This window comes from Eumetopias jubatus, unplaced genomic scaffold, assembly GCF_037043125.1.
Source record: "Eumetopias jubatus isolate StellerSeaLion01/CBP00866 unplaced genomic scaffold, mEumJub1_p1.0 scaffold_1, whole genome shotgun sequence".
Lineage (NCBI taxonomy): Eukaryota > Metazoa > Chordata > Mammalia > Carnivora > Otariidae > Eumetopias > Eumetopias jubatus.
Window position 1 is genome coordinate 208242517 of NW_028274807.1, and position 21049 is coordinate 208263565.

Genomic DNA, 21049 nt, shown 5'->3' on the forward strand with positions numbered 1-21049 from the left:
TAAAAGACACAGGCTATCAGATAGGATAAAAAAAACAAGACCCATCGATATGCTGTCTGCAAGAGACTCATTTTAGATCCAAAGACACCTCCAGATTGAAAGCGAGGGGGTGGAAAACCATTTACCATGCTAATGGACACAACAAGAAAGCTAGGGTGGCAATCTTCATATCAGACAAATTAGATTTTAAACCAAAGACTATAATAAGAGATGAGTAAGGACACTATATCCTACTTAAAGTGCCTATCCAAGAAGATCTAACAATTGTAAATACCTATACCCCTAATATGGGAGCAGCCAATTATATAAGCCAATTAATAACAAAAGCAAAAAACACATCAACAACAATACAATAACAGTGGGGGACTTTTAACACCGCCCTCACTGAATGGACAGATATCTAAGCAAAAGATCAACAAGGAAATAAAGACTTTAAATGACACACTGGACCAAATGGACTTCACAGATATATTCAGAATATTCTATCCCAAAGCAAAAGAAAAAACATTCTTCTCTAGTGCCCATGGAATATTCTCCAGAATAAATCACATCCTAGGTCACAAATCAGGTCTCAACCGGTACCAGAAGATTGGGATCATTCCCTGCATATTTTCAGACCACAATGCTTTGAAACTAGAACTCCATCACAAGAGGAAAGTCGGAAAGAACTCAAATACATGGAGGCTAAAAAGCATCCTACTAAAGAATGAATGGGTCAACCAGGAAATTAAAGAAGAATTTAAAATATTCATGGAAACCAATGAAAATGAAAACACAACTGTTCAAAATCTCTGGGATGCAGCAAAGACAGTCATAAGAGGAAATTATATAGCAATACCAGTCTTTCTCAAGAAACAAGAAAGGTCTCAAATACACAACCTAACCCTACACCTAAAGGAGCGGGAGAAAGAACAGCAAATATGTCTAAAGCCAACAGGAGAAGAGAAATAATAAAGATCAGAGCAGAAATCAATGAAATAGAAACAAAAAGAACAGTAGAAGAGATCAACAAAACTAGGAGCTGGTTCTTTGAAAGAATTAACAAGATTGATAAATCCCTGGCCAGACTTATCAAAAAGAAAAATGACACAAATAAATAAAATCATGAATGAAAGAGAAGAGATCACAACCAACACCAAAGAAATACAAACAATTATAAGAATATGTTGTAAGCAACTATATGCCAGCAAATTAGGTAATCTGGAAGAAATGGATGCATTCCTAGAGATGTAGCAACTACCAAAACTGAACCAGGAAGAAATAGAAAACCTGAACAAACCTATAACCACTAAGGAAATTGAAGCAGTCATCCAAAATCTCCCAACAAATAAAAGCCCAGGGCCAGATGGCTTCCCAGGGGAATTCTACCAAACATTTAAAGAAGAATTAATACCTATTCTCCTGAAACTGTTCAAAAACAGAAATGGAAGGAAAACTTCCAAACTTCTTTTATGAGGCCACCATTACCTTGATCCCCAAACTGGACAAAGACCCCATCAGAAAGGAGAATTACAGACCAATATCCTTGATGAACACGAATGCAAATATTCTCACCAAAATAGTGGCCAATAGGATACAACAGTACATTATAAGGATTATTCACCACGACCATGTGAGATTTCTCCCTGGGCTGCAAGGTTGCTTCAACATCCACAAATCAGTCAATGTGATACAATACATTAATAAAAGAAAGAACAAGAACCATATGATCCTCTGAATAGATGCAGAAAAAGCATTTGACAAGGTACAGCAGTCTTTCTTGATCAAAACTCTTCAGAGTATAGGCATAGAGGGTACACACGTCAATATCATAAAAGCCATCTATGAAAAACCCACAGCAAATGTCATTCTCAATGGGGAAAAACTGAGAGCTTTCCCCCTAAGGTCAGGAACATAGCAAGGATGTCCACTATCACCACTGCTATTCAACATAATACTACAAGTCCTAGCCACAGCAATCAGACAACAAAAGAAATAAAAGGCATTCGAACTGGCAAAGAAGTCAAACTCTCACTCTTCAAGGATAATATGATACTTTATGTGGAAAACCCAAAAGACTCCACCTCAAAACTGCTAGAACTCATACGGGAATTCAGTAAAGTGGCAGGATATAAAATCAATGCACAGAAAACAGTGGCATTCCTATACACCAACAACAAGACAGAAAAAAGAGAAATTAGGGAGTCGATCCCATTTACAATTGCACAAAAACCATAAGATACCTAGGAATAAATCTAACCAAAGAGGCAAAGAATCTGTGCTCAGAAAACTATAAAATACTCATGAAAGAAATTGACGAAGACACAAAGAAATGGAAAAACGTTCCATGCACATGGATTGGGAGAACCAACATTGTGAAGATGTCAGTTGCTACCTAGAGCAATCTACACATTCAATGCAATCCCCATCAAAATACCATCCACTGTTTTCAACGAAATGGAACAAATAATCCTAAAATTTGTATGGAACCAGAAAAGACCCTGAATAGCCAGAGGAATGTTGAAAAAGAAAAGCAAAGCTGGTGGCATCACAATTCTGGACTTCAAGCTCTATTACGATGCTGTCATCATCAAGACAGTATGGTACTGGCACAAAAACAGACACATAGATCAATGGAACAGAATAGAGAGCCCAGAAATGGATGCTCAACTCTATAGTCAACTAATCTTCGACAAAGCAGGAAAGAATGTTCAATGGAGAAAAGAAAGTCTCTTCAACAAATGGCATTTGGCAAATTGGACAGCCACATGCAGAAGAATGAAACTGGACCATTTCCTTACACCACACACAAAAATAGACTCCAAATGGTTGAAAGACCTAAACGTGAGACAGGAGTCCATCAAAATCCTAAAGGAGAACACAGGTAGCAACCTCTTCAATCTCAGCCGCAGCAACTTCTTCCTAGAAACATCGCCAAAGGCAAGGGAAGCAAGGGAAAAAATGAACTCTTCGGACTTCATGAAGATAAAAAGCTTTTGCACAGCAAAGGAAACAGTCAACAAAACCAAAAGACCACCAACAGAATGGGAGAAGATATTTGCAAATGGCATATCAGATAAAGGGCTAGTATCCAAAATCTATAAAGAACTTATCAAACTCAACCCCCCAAGAACAAACAATCCAATCAAGAAATGGGCGGAAGACATGAACAGACAATTTTCCAAGGAAGACATCCAAATGGCCAACAGACACGTGAAAAAGAGCTCAACATCGCTCGGCATCAGGGAATGCCAAATCAAAACCTCAATGAGATACCACCTCACACCCGTCAGAATGGCTAAAATTAACAAGTCAGGAAACGACAGATGTTGGTGGGGATGCGGAGAAAGGGGAACCCTCCTACACTGTTGGTGGGAATGCAAGCTGGTGCAGCCACTCTGGAAAACAGTATGGAGATTCCTCAAAAAGTTGAAAACATGAAAACAGAGCTACCCTCTGACCCAGCAATTGTGCTGCTGGGTATTTACCCCAAAGATACAAATGTAGTGATCTGAAGGGGCAGGTGCACCCCGATGTTTATATCAGCAATGTCCCCCAAGGCCAAACCATGGAAAGAGCCAAGATGTCCATCGACAGATGAATGGATAAAAAAGATGTGGTGTGTGTAGATAGATAGATAGATAGATAGATAGATAGATAGATAATGGAATATTATACAGCCATCAAAAGGAATGAAATCTTGCCATTTACAACAACGTGGATGGAACTGGAGGGTATTATGCTGGGCAAAATAAGTCGATCAGAGGAAGACATGTATCATATGATCTCACTGATATGAGGAATTCTTAATCTCAGGAAACAAACTGAGGGTTGCTGGAGTGGTGGGGGGTGGGAGGGATGGGGTGGCTGGGTGATAGACATTGGGGAGGGTATTGCTATGGTGAGCGCTGTGAATTGTGTAAAACTGTTGAATCACAGACCTGTACCTCTGAAACAAATAATACATTATATATTAAAAAAACAAAAAAGAAGATAGCAGGAGGGGAAGAATGAAGGGGGGGAATCGGAGGGGGAGATGAACCATGAGAGACTATGGATTCTGAGAAACAAACTGAGGGTTCTAGAGGGGAGGGGGGTGGGGGGATGGGTTAGCCTGGTGATGGGTATTAAAGACGGCACGTACTGAATGGAGCACTGGGTGTTATATGCAAACAATGAATCATGGAACACTACATCAAAAACTAATGATGTAATGTATGGTGATTAACATAACATAATAATATAAAATAAAAAAGGCCTATCAGATTACGTTATGTGAGACCCTGATCTTCCCCAGAAGTCCCATCTCCCTACATTTCCTAAGCCCCAAGTTACAGAAGATAAGAACAATGAAATGTGCTACAGAAAAAAAAAAAAAAATGATCTGTTTCAAGATGTATGTCCTGATCCCTCTGCTTGTGTGATGGCATCAGCTGTACTGAGGGATGCTGCATTAACTCCTGCTTGCTTATATTACCCATCCTTGGCTGAATCAACATCTACAACTGTGTGGGAGATGTTTAGCCCCCTCCCACCAATGCATGAGCCATCCAAAACCTACACATGAAAGCAAATAATTAGTACTGATTGAGTGAATCTACGAAAACTGTCTCATGTGTAGGGAAGAGAGGATGGCAGCAATGGATGATTTAAAATTTTTAGCAATTTGACCAAGTTCACATAGCAAGCACTTGAGAGAGCTGGTATTTCATTCCAGGCTTGTTTCAGTCTGAGAACTAAGTTCTACATTATGCTCTTAGATCATCAGGAACTATATGGGTCTTAATAAGAGGACATGATGGTCAGTAATAAGACCACAGGGAAGAGAATTATCTTGAAATTCACAAGAGAAAGGGGCATCCTAAACTGATCAGTAGTTTATTCAGCTCTTTTACTCCCCTCATGGTCAGGCAATTCATTCATTCATTCATTCATTCATTCATTCATTGACTTATTTGCTCACTAGATGATTACTGACCACTTGGAAAGTTGGAAAGAGGTTGGTGAGCACGACAGTTCCTGCACCTTCTGCAACAGAAGTTTGTTCATTTAATTTAATCAGTTATGCAGCAATTATGTATTGAGCACTGATTTCTATGGGCCTGGCCCTGTGTGAAATGCTGGGGATACATTAGAGGGAAAAACCAACATGGCGCCTGTTGAGCTGACACCCAGAGGGAAGACAGACACTAATCAAACAGTGAAAACCAAGAGTAAATGACTCCGACAACTGCTCTGCAGGAAAGATACTGGGGCTATCAGAGTGAAAAACAAGAGAATCTGACCTAATATAAGCAGAAAGAGAGGGCTTCTTTGAGGAATGGACACATGAACTGAGATCTGAAGACCTACATAGTTTTATGTCAAGGAAAACAAAAGAGTGTTTCAAGGAGACGGAATATGTGCAAAGCCTTTGCTCCAAAGAGGCACAGTGAATTTAAAAAATTAAAAGAAGGGCGCCTGGGTGGCTCATTTGATTGGGTGTCTGCCTTTGGCTTGGGTCATTATAGCAGGGTCCTGGGATTGAGTCCCCCATCAGGCTCCCTGCTTAGCAGGAAGCCTCCTTCTCCCTCAGCCTGCCACTCCCCCTGCTAGTACTCTCTCTCCCTCTCTCTGTCAAATAAATAAACAAATCTTTAAAAAATATTGAAAGAAATCTGATGTGGCCAGAATAATGGCGAGTTTATGGTAGATGAACCTTGAGAGGAAAGCAGGAGACAACCCAAGCAAATACTCATTGATTTATGGATTTGGGGTTTGATCCTTCATGTAATGAGTTTAACAAAGTAGTGACATGATTTTTTGTGTGTTTTGAAAAGATCACTCCAACTTATGTGTAAAGGATGCACAGGAAGGTGACAAGGGGTATACTGCAGTTGTTCAGCCAAGTAAAGATGGCAGCCGGCTATAAGGAGGGATGAAGATTGAGTCGGCAGGACATACTGGGGACATATTGAGAAAGTAAAACAAGGGCTGTATAATGGATAGGCTGTGGTGGGAAATAAAATCATTCTTGAGAGTAACTTTTATGGCCCAAACTTGTGCCACAGGATGGATGTAGTGCCATCCAGAGAGAGAAAGACATCATGGGAAAGGATTTAATTGGGGTAAATATTGCAACTCTTCTACTGGAAGACTGAGCTAAAGGTGTCTTCAAGATATGAGAAATAAGAAGCTGGAAATACTTGTCTAGATCTCAGAGATCAGAACTAGAGAAATATACATGGCTGTCATTTGTATCTAGTGGTAACTAATCTAAAGAATAGATGCTATTGTCCAGGAGGAAAGAATTTAATGAGGACTGAAGTTTTTCCAGAACTGATCCACTGGATGGAGCTATAAAGGAAACAAAGAGAGAAAAGCTAGAAAGAATGGAAGAATGATGTAGAAGGGTGTGTAAGTAGAATCTAGACCGGATGAGGATGGAGTATTTCATGCGAAAGGACGAATAGTGTCACAAGTTACTGAGAAAACTTTTAGGGACATGGAGATCATTGTATGTCTAAGAGATGTTTGTTAGGGTGGCATGATGGGGGAAAGAAGCCATATTTGGAAGGGTTGAGAGAAGGAGTAAGTTTAAGGCAAGGAAATGGAGACAGAGATGTCAACTCTTGGCTGGTAGGTAAAGGGGGGGCAAGCAGTACATGTTTTTAAGATAGAAGAGAACCAAACATATTTCCATGACTATGGGAGGAATGCCGTTGAGATGATGCCATAGGGAAGGGGAGAGAGAGGAGAATGTGTGAACAGTAATTTAAAGATAATTGATAAGGTGTGAAGGATGGGATCCAAAGAGAAGATGGAAGCACTCTTCCTAGAGGAACACAGAAACTGCATCAGTGATCTGGAAATGTGGACAGGATTCATGCTGATATTTGGTTGGTATGGCCAACTGCAGAGAGTTCACAAGGTGTCATCACGATGACTCCATTTATCTCTGTGAAATAAATGGTAAGAACATTTGCTGAGAAAGGGGGAGAACACAGAAGATTCAGTGGCAGAAATAGTGCCAGTAGGGGTTGGGTGAAAAAGATCATGCAGGAAGACTTCCTGGCAGCAGAGTAGGTTCCTTTAGATGAGAAGGGAGACTCAGGGGAGTCTTTAACAGAAAATGGAAGAGGAAAGAAACCATAGGCAAAGAACTTGGTTCAATCTTAAACCAGTAAGTTTGGTTCTGAATAACCATCCCCATGAATTTTACCATGCCATTACTGCTTTTCCTTCCTGGTTTTGCAGTGAGTAGAGAGTGTTGAAAACATCAGGCATTCTTATAAGGAAGCCCAAAATGCCAGCTAACTCTTCTGTTTAATTTATAAATATGAACATCAGCCTCCCCCATGATTGCCTTTGTGGGACTTGCTGCTCAGTAACTATGAGATACAGGTGTGTGTAGAGAAAAAGGATAAGATAATGTGGCCTGAGCTGAATGTGCATCACTGCTTCAGATCACTGATTTGTGTTTACTTAGTTAGCCATGCCAGCCATATAGGTGTTTCATGAGTGTTGATGTGTAAGAGTTAAGATGAACACGGTTGCCTAAGGAGCAAAATATATTCTTAAACAAACCTTTAAAAACAAAGGCCATTGCTAATAGTTAAAGATAATTGAGAAGGCATGAATGATGGGATCCAAAGAGCAGGTGGAAGCACCATCTTTATAGAGGAGTCCAAAAGTTAATAATTAATTAACAGCTAAATTATTAACACTAAATTAGCAGGTGAAGAGTCAAAAAGCAAACCAGTGTGAGCCACCCTAGGGCATCACCTGCTGCTCTATAAAGGTATTCACTGTGATAAGCATATGGTACTCAAGCAGATCACTTAGTGAAGTGCTCTGGGATCAGTGGCTGATCTTACCGTGCTGGGTTTGGTGGTATCAGACATGGCCTTGCTGGACAGTGTGTATTTCTCAGACTCAGCTCTTGTTTTCCTGATCCCTTTGAACCACTTCTTATATTGTTCCCGGACCTGCAGAGGCAATGCATGGTTGGGTCAGCTCACTGAAGGGAGTGAGGATGGGAGGAGTACTGGGTTGGAGTTGGGCAGTGGTACCTGCTGGCTGAGGAGGCAGTACACCAAGAAGATGAAGATGCCCTGCAGGCTGTTGATGATGGTAAAGAAGTAAGCCATGATGTGGGCAGATGGACTCACCTGCAGGATGCCCAGGCACCAGGTGCATCCCAAGATGAGGAACTGAGCTGTGGTTTTAAATGTCAGCATCCTGGGTTGGACGAGAAAGGAGGCTCATGATGCACCCAGGGCAACACAATGACAACCATTCTCCTCTCTACCCTATGGATTCTCCTTTCTTTCCCTTTTGGTGAGTTCTCAGACTGACTTGTGATCTGCTTTGATATTTATTGTCTATGATTCCCTAGAGAAAAAAATGCCACGAGGGACCAGTGTTTTGATTCGGATTGAGGAAGATAGGGATACTTCATAATGTAAGGTTCAAAAATTTATGATGCTCCATGGAGATCCTGAATTTCATTCATCCAACACTACAGAGGAGGCATTTTGCATCAGCCTCTGAGCTGGGACCTGGGCATTAAAAATAACAAGGACAAGATTTCTATTTTCATTTGGAGAGAATAATAATAGGAACATAGAAGAAATAGCATTAAATTTGCACAAAGGTTGCTGGAGCAAAGGACTGCCCAAGCCTCCCAGAAGATTTGACATTAACTATGATTTTCTCCATAGAGAGGAATGGAAGAGGGGTCAGAAGAAGCCTGAACTGAGTGTCGAGTGTGGAAGTGTAGGTTGGGTTGTGAGAGCAATCACAGGTTTTTCTAAGTGCTTCGTGGAACATAAATGTTCTCTGCACATTTGTCATAGGATTGCTGGCAAAAGTCCAAAGAATGTTTATTAACCAATGCCAATTCTTTCTGTTGCTGAGGGAGTTACAAACTGTTATAAATGGAACAGGGGCACCTGGGTGGCTCAGTCAGTTAAGCATCAAAATCTTGATTTCAGCTCAGGTCATGATCTCAGTGTCGTAGGACTGAGCCTCATGTTGGGCTCCGCACTGAGCATGGAGTCTGCTTAATATTCTCTCCCTCCTTCTCCCTCTGCCCTCCCATCTCCCAAACTCTCTCTCTCTCTCTGAAGAAAAAAAAAAAGAATAGATATAACATTTTGGCCAGGGTGTCAGGAGCACACTACTGAATCTGAGCCAGCTACTATAGAAGGATAGCTGCATCTCTCTGCTCTAGGTCCCCTTAGCATACCCCAAGAAGAAGCATCAGGGACTGCTGAGGCACATGGCTTTGTCCTTAGGACCACACATGTCTGTGGGGTTGTCGCTCTCTTCTCAATCTTACCTTGTATTCTGGAGGGTGGATACATCACTGTTGAGGGAAGACAGTTTGATTTTCAAAATCCGGAGGGTCATCAGAACAAAAGCTAAATTGGCCTTCAAGAAACCACAGAAGGTTTATAATGTTATTTTTTTTAAGATTTATTTATTTATTTATTTGAGAGAGAGAATGAGATAGAGAGAGAGAGCATGAGAGGAGGGAGGGTCAGAGGGAGAAGCAGACTCCCTGCTGAGCAGGGAGCCCGATGTGGGACTCGATCCCAGGACTCCAGGATCATGACCTGAGCCGAAGGCAGTCGCTCAACCAACTGAGCCACTCAGGCGCCCCGAAACCACAGAAGGTTTATTGAATAAAATTTCAATCTGTGATCTGTGTCCTAGCCTGTCCAACATCAACTCCACATTTAAGTCGTTTCCATATTAAGCAAGAGTATTAGAGTTCGTAGTTTTAGGAGCAGTCTTAGAAAACCATACAATGCCACGACAATCCAGGGACATGCCTGCCCCTGTCACCACCCTTAAAATTTTGCTTTTCTAATGACCCCCAGCTAAGCATTAAGGATGCTGTGATGTCATTACTCACAGAGAAGATGGCACACACTGGTCCAAGGAAGCTCCATATAAATCTCTTGCCTGGGTGGATCCAGCAGCTGAGCAAGAGAGAGAATAAAAAATGCATTAGTCTTTAGGAATATAGAACTATTATATAAATTCATTCATTCATTCATCAACAAATATTGAATGACTCTTTTTCTTTATTATGTTCAGTTAGCCTGCATATAGTACATCATAAGTTTTTGATGTAGTGTTCAACGATTCATTAGTTGTTTGTAACACCCAGTGCTCATCCCAACGCATGCCCTCCTTAATACCCATTACCTGGTTACCCCATTCCCCAACCCTCTCCTTTCTGTGACTCTGTTTGTTTTCCAGAGTCCAGAGTCTCTCATGGTTTGTCTCCCTCTCTGATTTCTTCCCATTCACTTTTCCCTCCCTTCCCCTGTGGTCCTCTGCTCTATTCCTATACATATGAGGGAAACTATATGATAATTGTCTTTCTCTGCCTGCTTATTTCACTTAGCATAATCCCCTCCAGTTCCACCCAAGTCGATGCAAATCTTTTTTGACAGGCTATGTGGTTGGCTCTGAAGATACAATAAAAAAGAAAGTAAACATGGTCTTAAAAGTCATAAATCTAACATGGAGTATGAGACACACAGTTAGACATACTGTAACAATAAAACAAAAATGTGAGGCTATGAGATGTATGCTTGGATGTCAATGCTCAGTTTGGAGTCTCAGGGATTAGGATGAGTAAGGAAGATTCTCTAAGGAAACTATATTTTTAGCTGAGATATTAACAGTGAATGATGTTACTGAGATAAATAGTGTTGAAGCAAAGGAGAAGCCCACAAACATGTTAACAGACTTTGAGAGTCCTGTGAATCTAACATGGTTTTAAGGGCCTTTCTTGCACTGTTCAATTGAACTTTTTTCCACTGGCTGCCAAAGCCATCAACTTAGTTTTATTTGGGGCGGGGGGGGAGTCTTAGCCCTTTATTTGTATTTTATTTTTTTTATTATGTTCAATTTTCCATGGCTTTATTGAGATATACTTTACAGACCATAAAATTCACCCATTTAAACCATACAGTTCAGTGGTCTTTAGAATATTCACAGAGTTGTGCAACCAGCACCAACATATAACTTTTGGACATTTTCAACTCCTCCAAGAGAAACTTCATTTACATTGCCAGTCACGTATTCCCACCTCCACACACTCCACTCCCCACCCTCCCCCCAGGGTACTATTACTCTGCTCTTTCACTCGATGGATTTGCCTATTCTGAATATTTTACATAAGTAGTTTCATGCAATATGTGGCCTTTCATGACTGGATTCTTTCATTTAGCATCATGCTTTCAAAGTTCATCCACATTGCAGCACATTTGTATGGATGATTAATATTCCTTAGTCTTATTTTTTATTATATTCAACTAGCCATGGCTAAATAATATTTTGCTGGATAGATATATCACGTTTTGTTTATCCATTCATCAGTTGATGGACATTTAGTTGTTTCCAGTTTTGAATAATGCTGCTATGAGCATTCATATACAAGTTTCTGTGTGAACATATGTTTCCATTTGTTTGGGCTATATACCTAGCATGTGGTAGCTGTATATTGAATCTTGTGAAAAACTGTCAAACCATGTTCCAGATTTGTTGCACCATTTTACATTCCAACCAGCAATGTGTGTGTTCCAAATTTTCCGCATCCTTCCAAGCACTTTTTATTACCTTTTTTAACCATTTCAACTAATGTGTATTAAATAATATCTCATTTGTGGTTTTTGACACGTTCTCTTAATGACTAAGGTTGCTGAGCATGTTTTCATGTGCTTATTGGTCATTTACATATCCTCTTTAAAGAAGTGTCTATTAAAATTTTTTGTCCATTTTTTCAGTTTTTTATTTATTTATTTATTTTAAGATTTATTTATTTGAGAGAGAATGAGAGAGAGAGTACATGAGAGGGGGGAGGGTCAGAGGGAGAAGAAGGCTCCTTTGCTGAGCAGGGAGCCTGATGTGGGACTCGATCCCAGGACTCCAGGATCACGACCTGAGCTGAAGGCAGTCGCTTAACTAACTGAGCCACCCAGGCGCCCTTCAGTTTTTTATTTATTTAAGTAATCTCTACACTCCACATGGGGCTTGAACTCATGACCCTGAGATCAAGAGTCACATGCTTTTCCAACTGAGCCAGCCAGGTGTACCTATACTATCCATTTTTAAATTCAGTTGTCATTTGTTTTTAAGTTATTTGATTTAACTTTAACAACAGCACAAATCAGAGCTTCTCTTATGATCACAGATTGGTACCTGATGCATAGAGAGCTTAGGTCAATGGCCGAAGGTTTTACTGATACACAGTGATAGAATTCACTTTTGATTCTACTTTAGGATAAAACAGAGAATGAGCAGGGCATTTCAGAATGTGGAAGTGTGTGGAAGGCCATTTCAGGACAACTGAAGTATAGACTAAGAAGAGGTAAGCAAGAAAGAGCTGAAGTGTCCAAGAAAGACACCTGGAAAGAGCTTGGTTGATGTAGGTGAACATAAGCATTAGCAGCATGTTGTGCTTAGGAGCGCACCTTCTGGGAACTGACTTCCTGAATGGAGAAGTAAGGACCTTGGTGAACTTGCTCTCCTTCTAAAACAACAAAAATACACACAGAAAAATGAAAACCAACCATTTCAAAACTCTGACAATTACCCAAAACTGCAGAACGAATTGAAAATAGTCTATCCAAGAGAAACTACTGAACGTCATGAAGACTGGGGAGAAAGGAGCCTGGGATGGTTTAACATGGAGCTTAGTGGTGTGGCAACCAAAAGTGGAGAGCACTGAAGACAATGGAGAGATCTATTTTTGGAGCCCCATTAAAAGCATCATCATCACCCCCAGAACACAATCAATATTTTTTTCTAACTCTGTAGTTCCTAACTCCTTTATTCTCTAAATTTGGTGGCTAGTTGATTTGATTGAGAACTCGTGGGGGAAAGGGGAGCCTACTGTAGGGCATTACCAATACAATAGCAAACTACTGTCACATCACCAGCTATCTAGGCCTATGATTTCAGGGCGGACCAACAACTTATCCAGCAATTTAAAAGGAAATACTGGAGTACCAAAGCACCATAACAAATTTTGAAAACCTCTGAAATAGTCCTGTAAATGTAAGGATGCACAAGGATAATGCCTCACTCAAAAAAGGCATGGGGATGCACCCCAATGTTTAAAGCAGCAATGTCAATAATAGTAAAAATATGGAAAGAGCCCGATGTCCATAGACAGATGAATGGAAAAGAAAATAGGCAAAGCATTAAGGAAATCTTCTGAACAAATATTGGGTGGCTATTAAATTATACTGACACAGATGTGACCAAAACCCTACAACGGTCATACACTGCAAAGAATGACCAATTAACAGAAATAGTCCAAGAAAATCACCAAACAAACAAACAAACAAAAACACCACAAACCGGAAACAACAACATATCTTGGATGGTGGAGGAATATGATAACAGAGATGTTACAATATATGATCTAAAATATTGAGTTTTAACCAAAAATTTATGATATATCCAAAGAAACAGGAAAATGTGAAACATACAAAGGGGGAAAAATCAGTCAAAAGAAAACATCTCTAAGGAACCACAGATTTCAAAATTTGTTGATAAAGTCTTAATCAGATATTATAAATATATTAAAAACACTAACGCATATCTAAAAAACTAAAAGAAAATACAAAAACAGTGTTGTTGAATATGGATATGGATAAAGAAATACCTATTATGTATGGAACCAAATAGAAATTCTAGAGTTAAAAAGTACAATAACTGATATGAAAAATTCACCAGAGGGGCTCAACAACAGATTGGAACTGGTAAAAGTAAAAAATAAATTCAAATATAGGTCAATGGAAATTATTCACTGAGGAATAGAAAAAAAATAGAATGAAGAAAAATGAACAGAATCTCAGAGACTATGGCACAGGACCAAGTGCATCAACATACAAATAATTGGAGTCCCAGAAGAAGACAAAGCTAAAGGGCAGAAAAATACTTGAAGAATGAACAGCTAAAAACTTCCCAAATTTGAATAAAAATATCAATCTACACATCCAAGAAGCTCAATGAACCTACAACTGGAATAAACTCAAAGATCCACACTGAAACACATCATAGACCTACTGACAAAAGACAAAGACAAAATATTAAAAGTGGCAAGAGAAAATTGATTTTTCATGTACAAGAGCGCCTCAATAAGATTAACAAGTGACTTCTTGTCTGAGATCATGGAGGACAAAAAGCAGTGGAATAACATCTTCAAAGTGTCCAAAAAAGGTGGAGGCAGAGCAAGATGGTGGAGGAGTAGGAGACCTGGATTTCGTCTGGTCTCAGGAATTCAGCTGAATAGGGATCAAACCAGTCTGAAAACCTATGAACTCAACAGGAGATCGAAGAAAAGAATAGCAACAACTCTCTGAACAGAAAAGTGAACACTTACTAGAAGGTAGGACATGCGGAGAAGTGAATCCGAGGTGATATTCGGGAGGACAGACGGCGGAGGAGGGGGCTTCCATCGACCGCTTCTGGCAAGTGATAGAGCAGCGGAGCACAAAATCGGACTTCTAAGAAGTCGGGTCAGCTGAGGGACATCGCTCCAGTGGCTAAGCTGGGGGTGGAACCCTCTTGGGACAGTGTGGTCTCAGGACCCTCAGGGTCACAGAAAGACCGGGGGTGCCTGAGTGCGGAAGAGCTCCCGGGTATCAGAGCGGGGAAGCCAGCTGCAGAGATGGAACCAAGGCGCGGGCTCTCAGTTCGGGGTTGCCATAAACTGTGATTGGTGACAGTCGGGCCACTGCTCCTCCAGCAGGGACCCAACACATAGCAGATCCGGGGAGACTCCCCTTCCTCCCCCAGGAGGAGCAGCACGGGAGCGCACCGCAGGGATCTGCTGGGTTTGGAGACTCCACACAGGATCGGGTGCCAGAGATAGAAACGCTCGGTCACAGGCTGGGTGAGCGTGGAGTGCGGCCAGAGACGGGGGAGATGGGAGTGACTGACTGCTTTTCTCTGGGGGCGCACTGAGGAGCGGGGCCCCGAGTTCTCAGCCCCTACGGGTGGAGATTGGGAGGCCACCATTTTCACTCTCGTCCTCCAAAGCTGTACGGAAAGCTTGCAGGGAACAAAAGCTCCCAAGAGCAAACCCGAGCAGATTACTTAGTCCAGACCCAGCAAGGGCCGGGCAATTCCGCCTCCAGCAAAGACATTTGGGAACCATGGCAACAGGGCCCATCCCCAGAAGATCAGCACCAACAGCCAGCCAAGACCAGTTTAGTGATCAATGAGAACAGAAGAACTCCAGCGCTAGGGGAATACTGCACGTAGAACTCATGGCTTTTTTACCATGATTCATTAGTCTTTCAAAGTTAATTTTCTAACTGTTTTTTTCTTATTTTTCTTTTTCCCTTTTTCAACCACACCTTAGCAATCCCTTTTTCTTTAAAAAATTTTTTATTTTTCATTTTTAGAGTCATATTCTATCCCTTCATAGTAGTTACCCTTATTTTTGGCATATATATATACTTTGTTCTCTCTTTAAAATTTTGAGATACAATCTTTTCTAACATATCAAAATATACCCTAAATCTCTAGCATATGGCTTTGTTCTAGTCTCCTGCCTGATCACATTCTCTCCCCTTTTTTTTTCTTTCTTTCTTTCCTTTTATTAAACCCTCTTCTTTCTCTTTTCAAACACCTTCTTATCAATTCCTTTTCTAAAATTTTTATAATTTTCATCTTTACATTCATATTCCATCCCTTCATCGTATCAACCCTTATTTTGTACATATAAAAGTATTTCTTTCTTTAAAATTTTAGGAGGCACTTTCTTCTAAAAGACCAAAATATACCCAAAATCTACTGTGTGGCACTGATCTATGCACCAGCCTGATCATATTTGATAATATTCTGGGGGTTTTTTTGTTTTCTTCTCTTTTTGTTTGTTTTTATCTTTTTCTTTTTTTTTTTTTTTCCTCTTTCTTATTTCTTTCTTTCCCTTTCTTTTCCCCTGGTTTCAGGTCTTTTCTGATTTGATTAGAATATATTTTCTGGGGATGTTGTTAACCTGTTAGCATTTTGTTCTCTGATTCATTTATTCTCCTCTGGACAAAATGACAAGATGAAAAAAATCACCTCAACAAAAAAAACAAGAAGTAGTACCGTCTGCCAGGGAAATATTCAATATGGACATTAGTGTGATGTCAGACCTAGAGTTCAAAATCATGATTTTAAAGATACTAGCTGGGCTTGAAAAAAGCATGGAAGTTATTAGAGAAACCCTTTCTGGAGAAATAAAAGAATTAAAAACTAACCAAGTCAAAATCAAAAAGGCTACTGGTGAGGTGCAATAAAAAATGGGGGCACTATCTGCTAGGATAAATGAGACAGAAGAGAGAATCAATGATATAGAAGACCAAATGATGGAAAATAAAGAGACTGAGAAAAAGAGAAACAACTACAGGATCACGAGGGCAGAATTCGAGAGATAAGCGATATGATAAGAGGAAACAGAATAATTAGGATCCCAGAAGAAGAAGAAAGAGAGAGAGGGGCAGAAGGTATATTAGAGCAAATAATAGCAGAGAACTTCCCTAATGTGGGGAAGGAAACAGGCATCAAAATCCAGGAGGCACAGAGAACCCCTCTCAAAAGCAATAAAAATAGGTCAACATCCCGACATCTAATAGTAAAACTTACGAGTCTCGGAGACAAAGAGAAAATCCTGAAAGCAACTCAGGAGAAGAGATATGTAACCTATAATGGTGGAAACATTAGATTGGCAACAGACCTATCCACAGAGATCTGGCAGGCCAGAAAGGACTGGCATGAGATCTTCAGAGCACTAAACAAGAAAAATATGCAGCCAAGAATACTATACCCAGCTAGGCTGTCCTTGAAAATAGAAGGAGAGATAAAAAGCTTCCAGGACAAACAAAAACTAAAGGAATTTGCAAACACGAAACCAGCCCTCCAAGAAATATTGAAAGGGGTCCTCTAAACAAAAAGAGAGCCTAAAAGCACCATAGACCAGAAAGGAACACAGACAATATACAGTAACACTCATCTTACAGGCAATACAATGGCACTAAATTCATATCTTTCAATAGTTACCCTGCATGTAAATGGGCTAAATACCCCAATCAAAAGACACAGGCTATCAGATAGGATAAAAAAACAAGACCCATCCATATGCTGTCTGCAAGAGACTCATTTTAGACCCAAAGACAACCCCACATTGAAAGTGAGGGGGTGGAAAACAATTTACCATGCTAATGGACACCAAAAGATAGCAGGGGTGGCAATCCTTATATCAGACAAATTAGATTTTAAAACAAAGACTGTAATAAGAGATGAGGAGGGACACTTTATCCTACTTAAAGGATCTATCCAAGAAGAAGATCTAACAATTGTAAATATCTATGCCCCTAACATGGGGGCAGCCAATTATATACGGCAATTAATAACAAAAGCAAAAAAAAACACATTTACAACAATACAGTAATAGTGGGGGACTTTAACACCCCCCTGAGTGAAATGGACAGATCATCTAAGCAAAAGATCAACAAGGAAATAAAGACTTTAAATGACACACTGGACCAAATGGCCCTCACAGACATGTTCAGAACATTCCATCCCAAAGCAACGGAATACACATTCTTCTCTAGTACCCATGGAACATGCTCCAGAATGGATCACATCCTAGGTTACAAATCAGGTCTCAACCGGTACCAAAAGATTGGGATTATTCCTTGCATATTTTCAGACCACCAATGCTTTGAAACTAGAACTCAATCACAAGAAGAAAGTTGGAAAGAACTCAAATACATGGAGGCTAAAGAGCATCCTACTAAGGAATGAATGGGTCAACCGGGAAATTAAAGAAGAATTAAAAAAATTCATGGAAAACAATGAAAATGAAAACACAACTGTTCAAAATCTTTGGGATACAGCAAAGGCAGTCCTGAGAGGAAAGTATATAGCAATACAAGCCTTTCTCAAGAAACAAGAAAGGTCTCAAATACACAACCTAACCTTATACCTAAAGGAGCTGGAGAAAGAACAGCAAAGAAAGCCTAAACCCAGCAGGAGAAGAGAAATCATAAAGATCAGAGCAGAAATCAATGAACTAGAAACCAAAAGAACAGTAGAACAGATCAACGAAACTAGGAGCTGGTTCTTTGAAAGAATTAACAAGATTGATAAACCCCTGGCCAGACTGATCAAAAAGAAAAGAGAAATGACCCAAATCAACAAAATCATGAATGAAAGAGGAGAGATCACAAGCAACACCAAAGAAATACAAACAATTCTAAGAACATATTATGAGCAACTCTATGCCAGCAAATTAGATAACCTGGAAGAAATGGGTGCATTCCTAGAGATGTATCAACTACCAAAATTGAACCAGGAAGAAATAGAAAACCTGAACAGACCTATAACCACTAAGGAAATTGAAACAGTCATCAAAAATCTCCCAAGAAACAAAAGCCCAGGGCGAGATGGCTTCCCAGGGGAATTCTATCAGACATTTCAAGAAGAATTAATACCTATTCTCCTGAAACTGTTCCAAAAAATAGAAATGGAAGGAAAAGTTCCAAACTCATTTTATGAGGCCAGCATTACCTTGATCCCAAAACCAGACAAAGACCCCATCAAAAAAGAGAATTACAGACCAATATCCTTGATGAACATGGATGCAAAATTCTCACCAAAATACTAGCCAATAGGATCCAACAGTACATTAAAAGGATTATTCACCACGACCAAGTGGGATTTATCCCTGGGCTGCAAGGCTGGTTCAACATCCGCAAATCAAACAACGTGATACAATACATTAACAAAAGAAAGAACAAGAATCATATGATCCTCTCAATAGATGCAGAAAAAGCATTTGACAAAGTACAGCATCCTTTCTGGATCAAAACTCTTCAGAGTATAGGGATAGAGGGTACATACCTCAATATCATAAAAGCCATCTATGAAAAACTTACAGCGAATATCATTCTCAATGGGGAAAGGCTGAGAGCTTTTCCCCTAAGGTCAGGAACGCGGCAGGGATGTCCACTATCACCACTGCTATTCAACATAGTATTAGAAGTCCTAGCCACAGCAATTAGACAACCAAAAGAAATCAAAGGCATCCAAATCGGCAAAGAGGAAGTCAAACTCTCACTCTTTGCAGATGATATGATACTGTATGTGGAAAACCCAAAAGACTCCACCCCAAAACTGCTAGAACTCATACAGGAATTCAGTAAAGTAGCAGGATATAAAATCAATGCACAGAAATCAGTGGCATTCCTATACACCAACAACAAGACAGAAGAGAGACAAATCAAGGAGTCTATCCCATTTACAATTGCACCCAAAACCATTAGATACCTAGGAATCAATCTAACCAAAGAGGCAAAGGATATGTACTCAGAAAACTATAAAATACTCATGAACGAAATTGAAGAAGACACAAAGAAATGGAAAAACGTTCCATGCTCATGGATTGGGAGAATCAACATTGTGAAGATGTCAATACTACCTAGAGCAATCTACACATTCAATGCAATCCCCATCAAAATACCATCCACTTTTTTCAAAGAAATGGAACAAATAATCCTAAAATTTGTATGGAACCAGAAGAGACCCAGAATAGCCAGAGGAATACTGAAAAAGAAAAGCAAAGCTGGCGGCATCACAATTCCGGACTTCCAGGTCTATTACAAAGCTGTCATCATCAAGACAGTATGCTACTGGCACAAAAACAGACACATAGATCAATGGAACAGAATCGAGAGCCCAGAAATGGACCCTCAACTCTATGGTCAACTTATTTTTGACAAAGCAGGAAAGAATGTCCAATGGCAAAAAGACAGTCTCTTCAACAAATGGTGTTGGGAAAATTGGACAGCCACATGCAGAAGAATGAAACTGGACCATTTCCTTACACCACACACAAAAATAGACTCCAAATGGTTGAAAGACCTAAACGTGAGACAGGAGTCCATCCAAATCCTAAAGGAGAACACAGGTAGCAACCTCTTCAATCTCAGCCACAGCAACTTCTTCCTAGAAACATCGCCAAAAACAAGGGAAGCAAGGGCAAAAATGAACTATTGGGATTTCATCACGATAAAAAGCTTTTGCACAGCAAAAGAAACAATCCACAAAACCAAAAGACAACCGACAGAATGGGAGAAAATATTTGCAAATGACATATCAGATAAAGGGCTAGTATCCAAAATCTATAAAGAACTTATCCAACTCAACACCCAAAGAACAAATAATCCAATCAAGAAATGGGCAGAAGACATGAACAGACATTTTTCCAAAGAAGACATCCAAATGGCCAACAGACACATGAAAAACTGCTCAACATCGCTAGGCATCAGAGAAATCCAAATCAAAACCTCAATGAGATACCACCTCACACCAGTCAGAATGGCTAAAATTAACAAGTCAGGAAACGACAGATGCTGGTGGGGAAGTGGAGAAAGGGGAACCCTCCTACACTGTTGGTGGGAATGCAAGCTGGTGCAGCCACTCTGGAAAACAGTATGGAGGTTCCTCAAACAGTTGAAAATAAAGCTACCATACAATCCAGCAATTGCACTACTGGGTATTTACCACAAAGATAGAAATGTAGGGATCCAAAGGGGTACGTGCACCCCAATGTTTATAGCAGCAATGTTCACAATAGCCAAACTATGGAAAGAGCCAAGATGTCCATTGACAGATGAATGGATAAAGAAGATGAGGTTAATATACACAATGGAATATTATGCAGCCATCAAAAGGAATGAGATCTTGCCATTTGCAATGACGTGGATGGAACTGGAGGGTGTTATGCTTAGTGAAATAAGTCAATCAGAGAAAGACATGTATCATATGCCCTCACTGATATGAGGAATTCTTAATCTCAGGAAACAAACTAAGTGTTGCTGAGTGGTGGGGGGTGGGAGGGATGGGGTGGCTGGGTGATAGACATTGGGGAGGGTATGTGCTATGGTGAGCGCTGTGAATTGTGCAAGACTGTTGAATCACAGATCTGTACTTCTGAAACAAATAATGCAAGATATGTCAAGAAAAAAGAAAAAGAAGAAGATAGCAGGAGGGGAAGAATGAAGGG

The 21049-nt window shown here is 40.1% G+C and overlaps 1 protein-coding gene across 1 annotated transcript in view; it reads right to left on the reverse strand.

Moving 5' to 3' along the window:
* LOC114197679 (adhesion G protein-coupled receptor E2-like) overlaps window positions 1–21049 on the reverse strand; it is a 44379-nt gene that overhangs the window by 11971 nt on the left and 11359 nt on the right. The window contains exons 10-13 of the mRNA XM_088023480.1: window positions 9881–9947; window positions 9302–9393; window positions 8031–8199; window positions 7836–7946 (exon numbers count right to left, since the gene is read on the reverse strand). Coding sequence (XP_087879606.1) covers window positions 7836–7946; window positions 8031–8199; window positions 9302–9393; window positions 9881–9947 — 439 coding nt within the window. The remainder of the gene's footprint in view (window positions 1–7835; window positions 7947–8030; window positions 8200–9301; window positions 9394–9880; window positions 9948–21049) is intronic.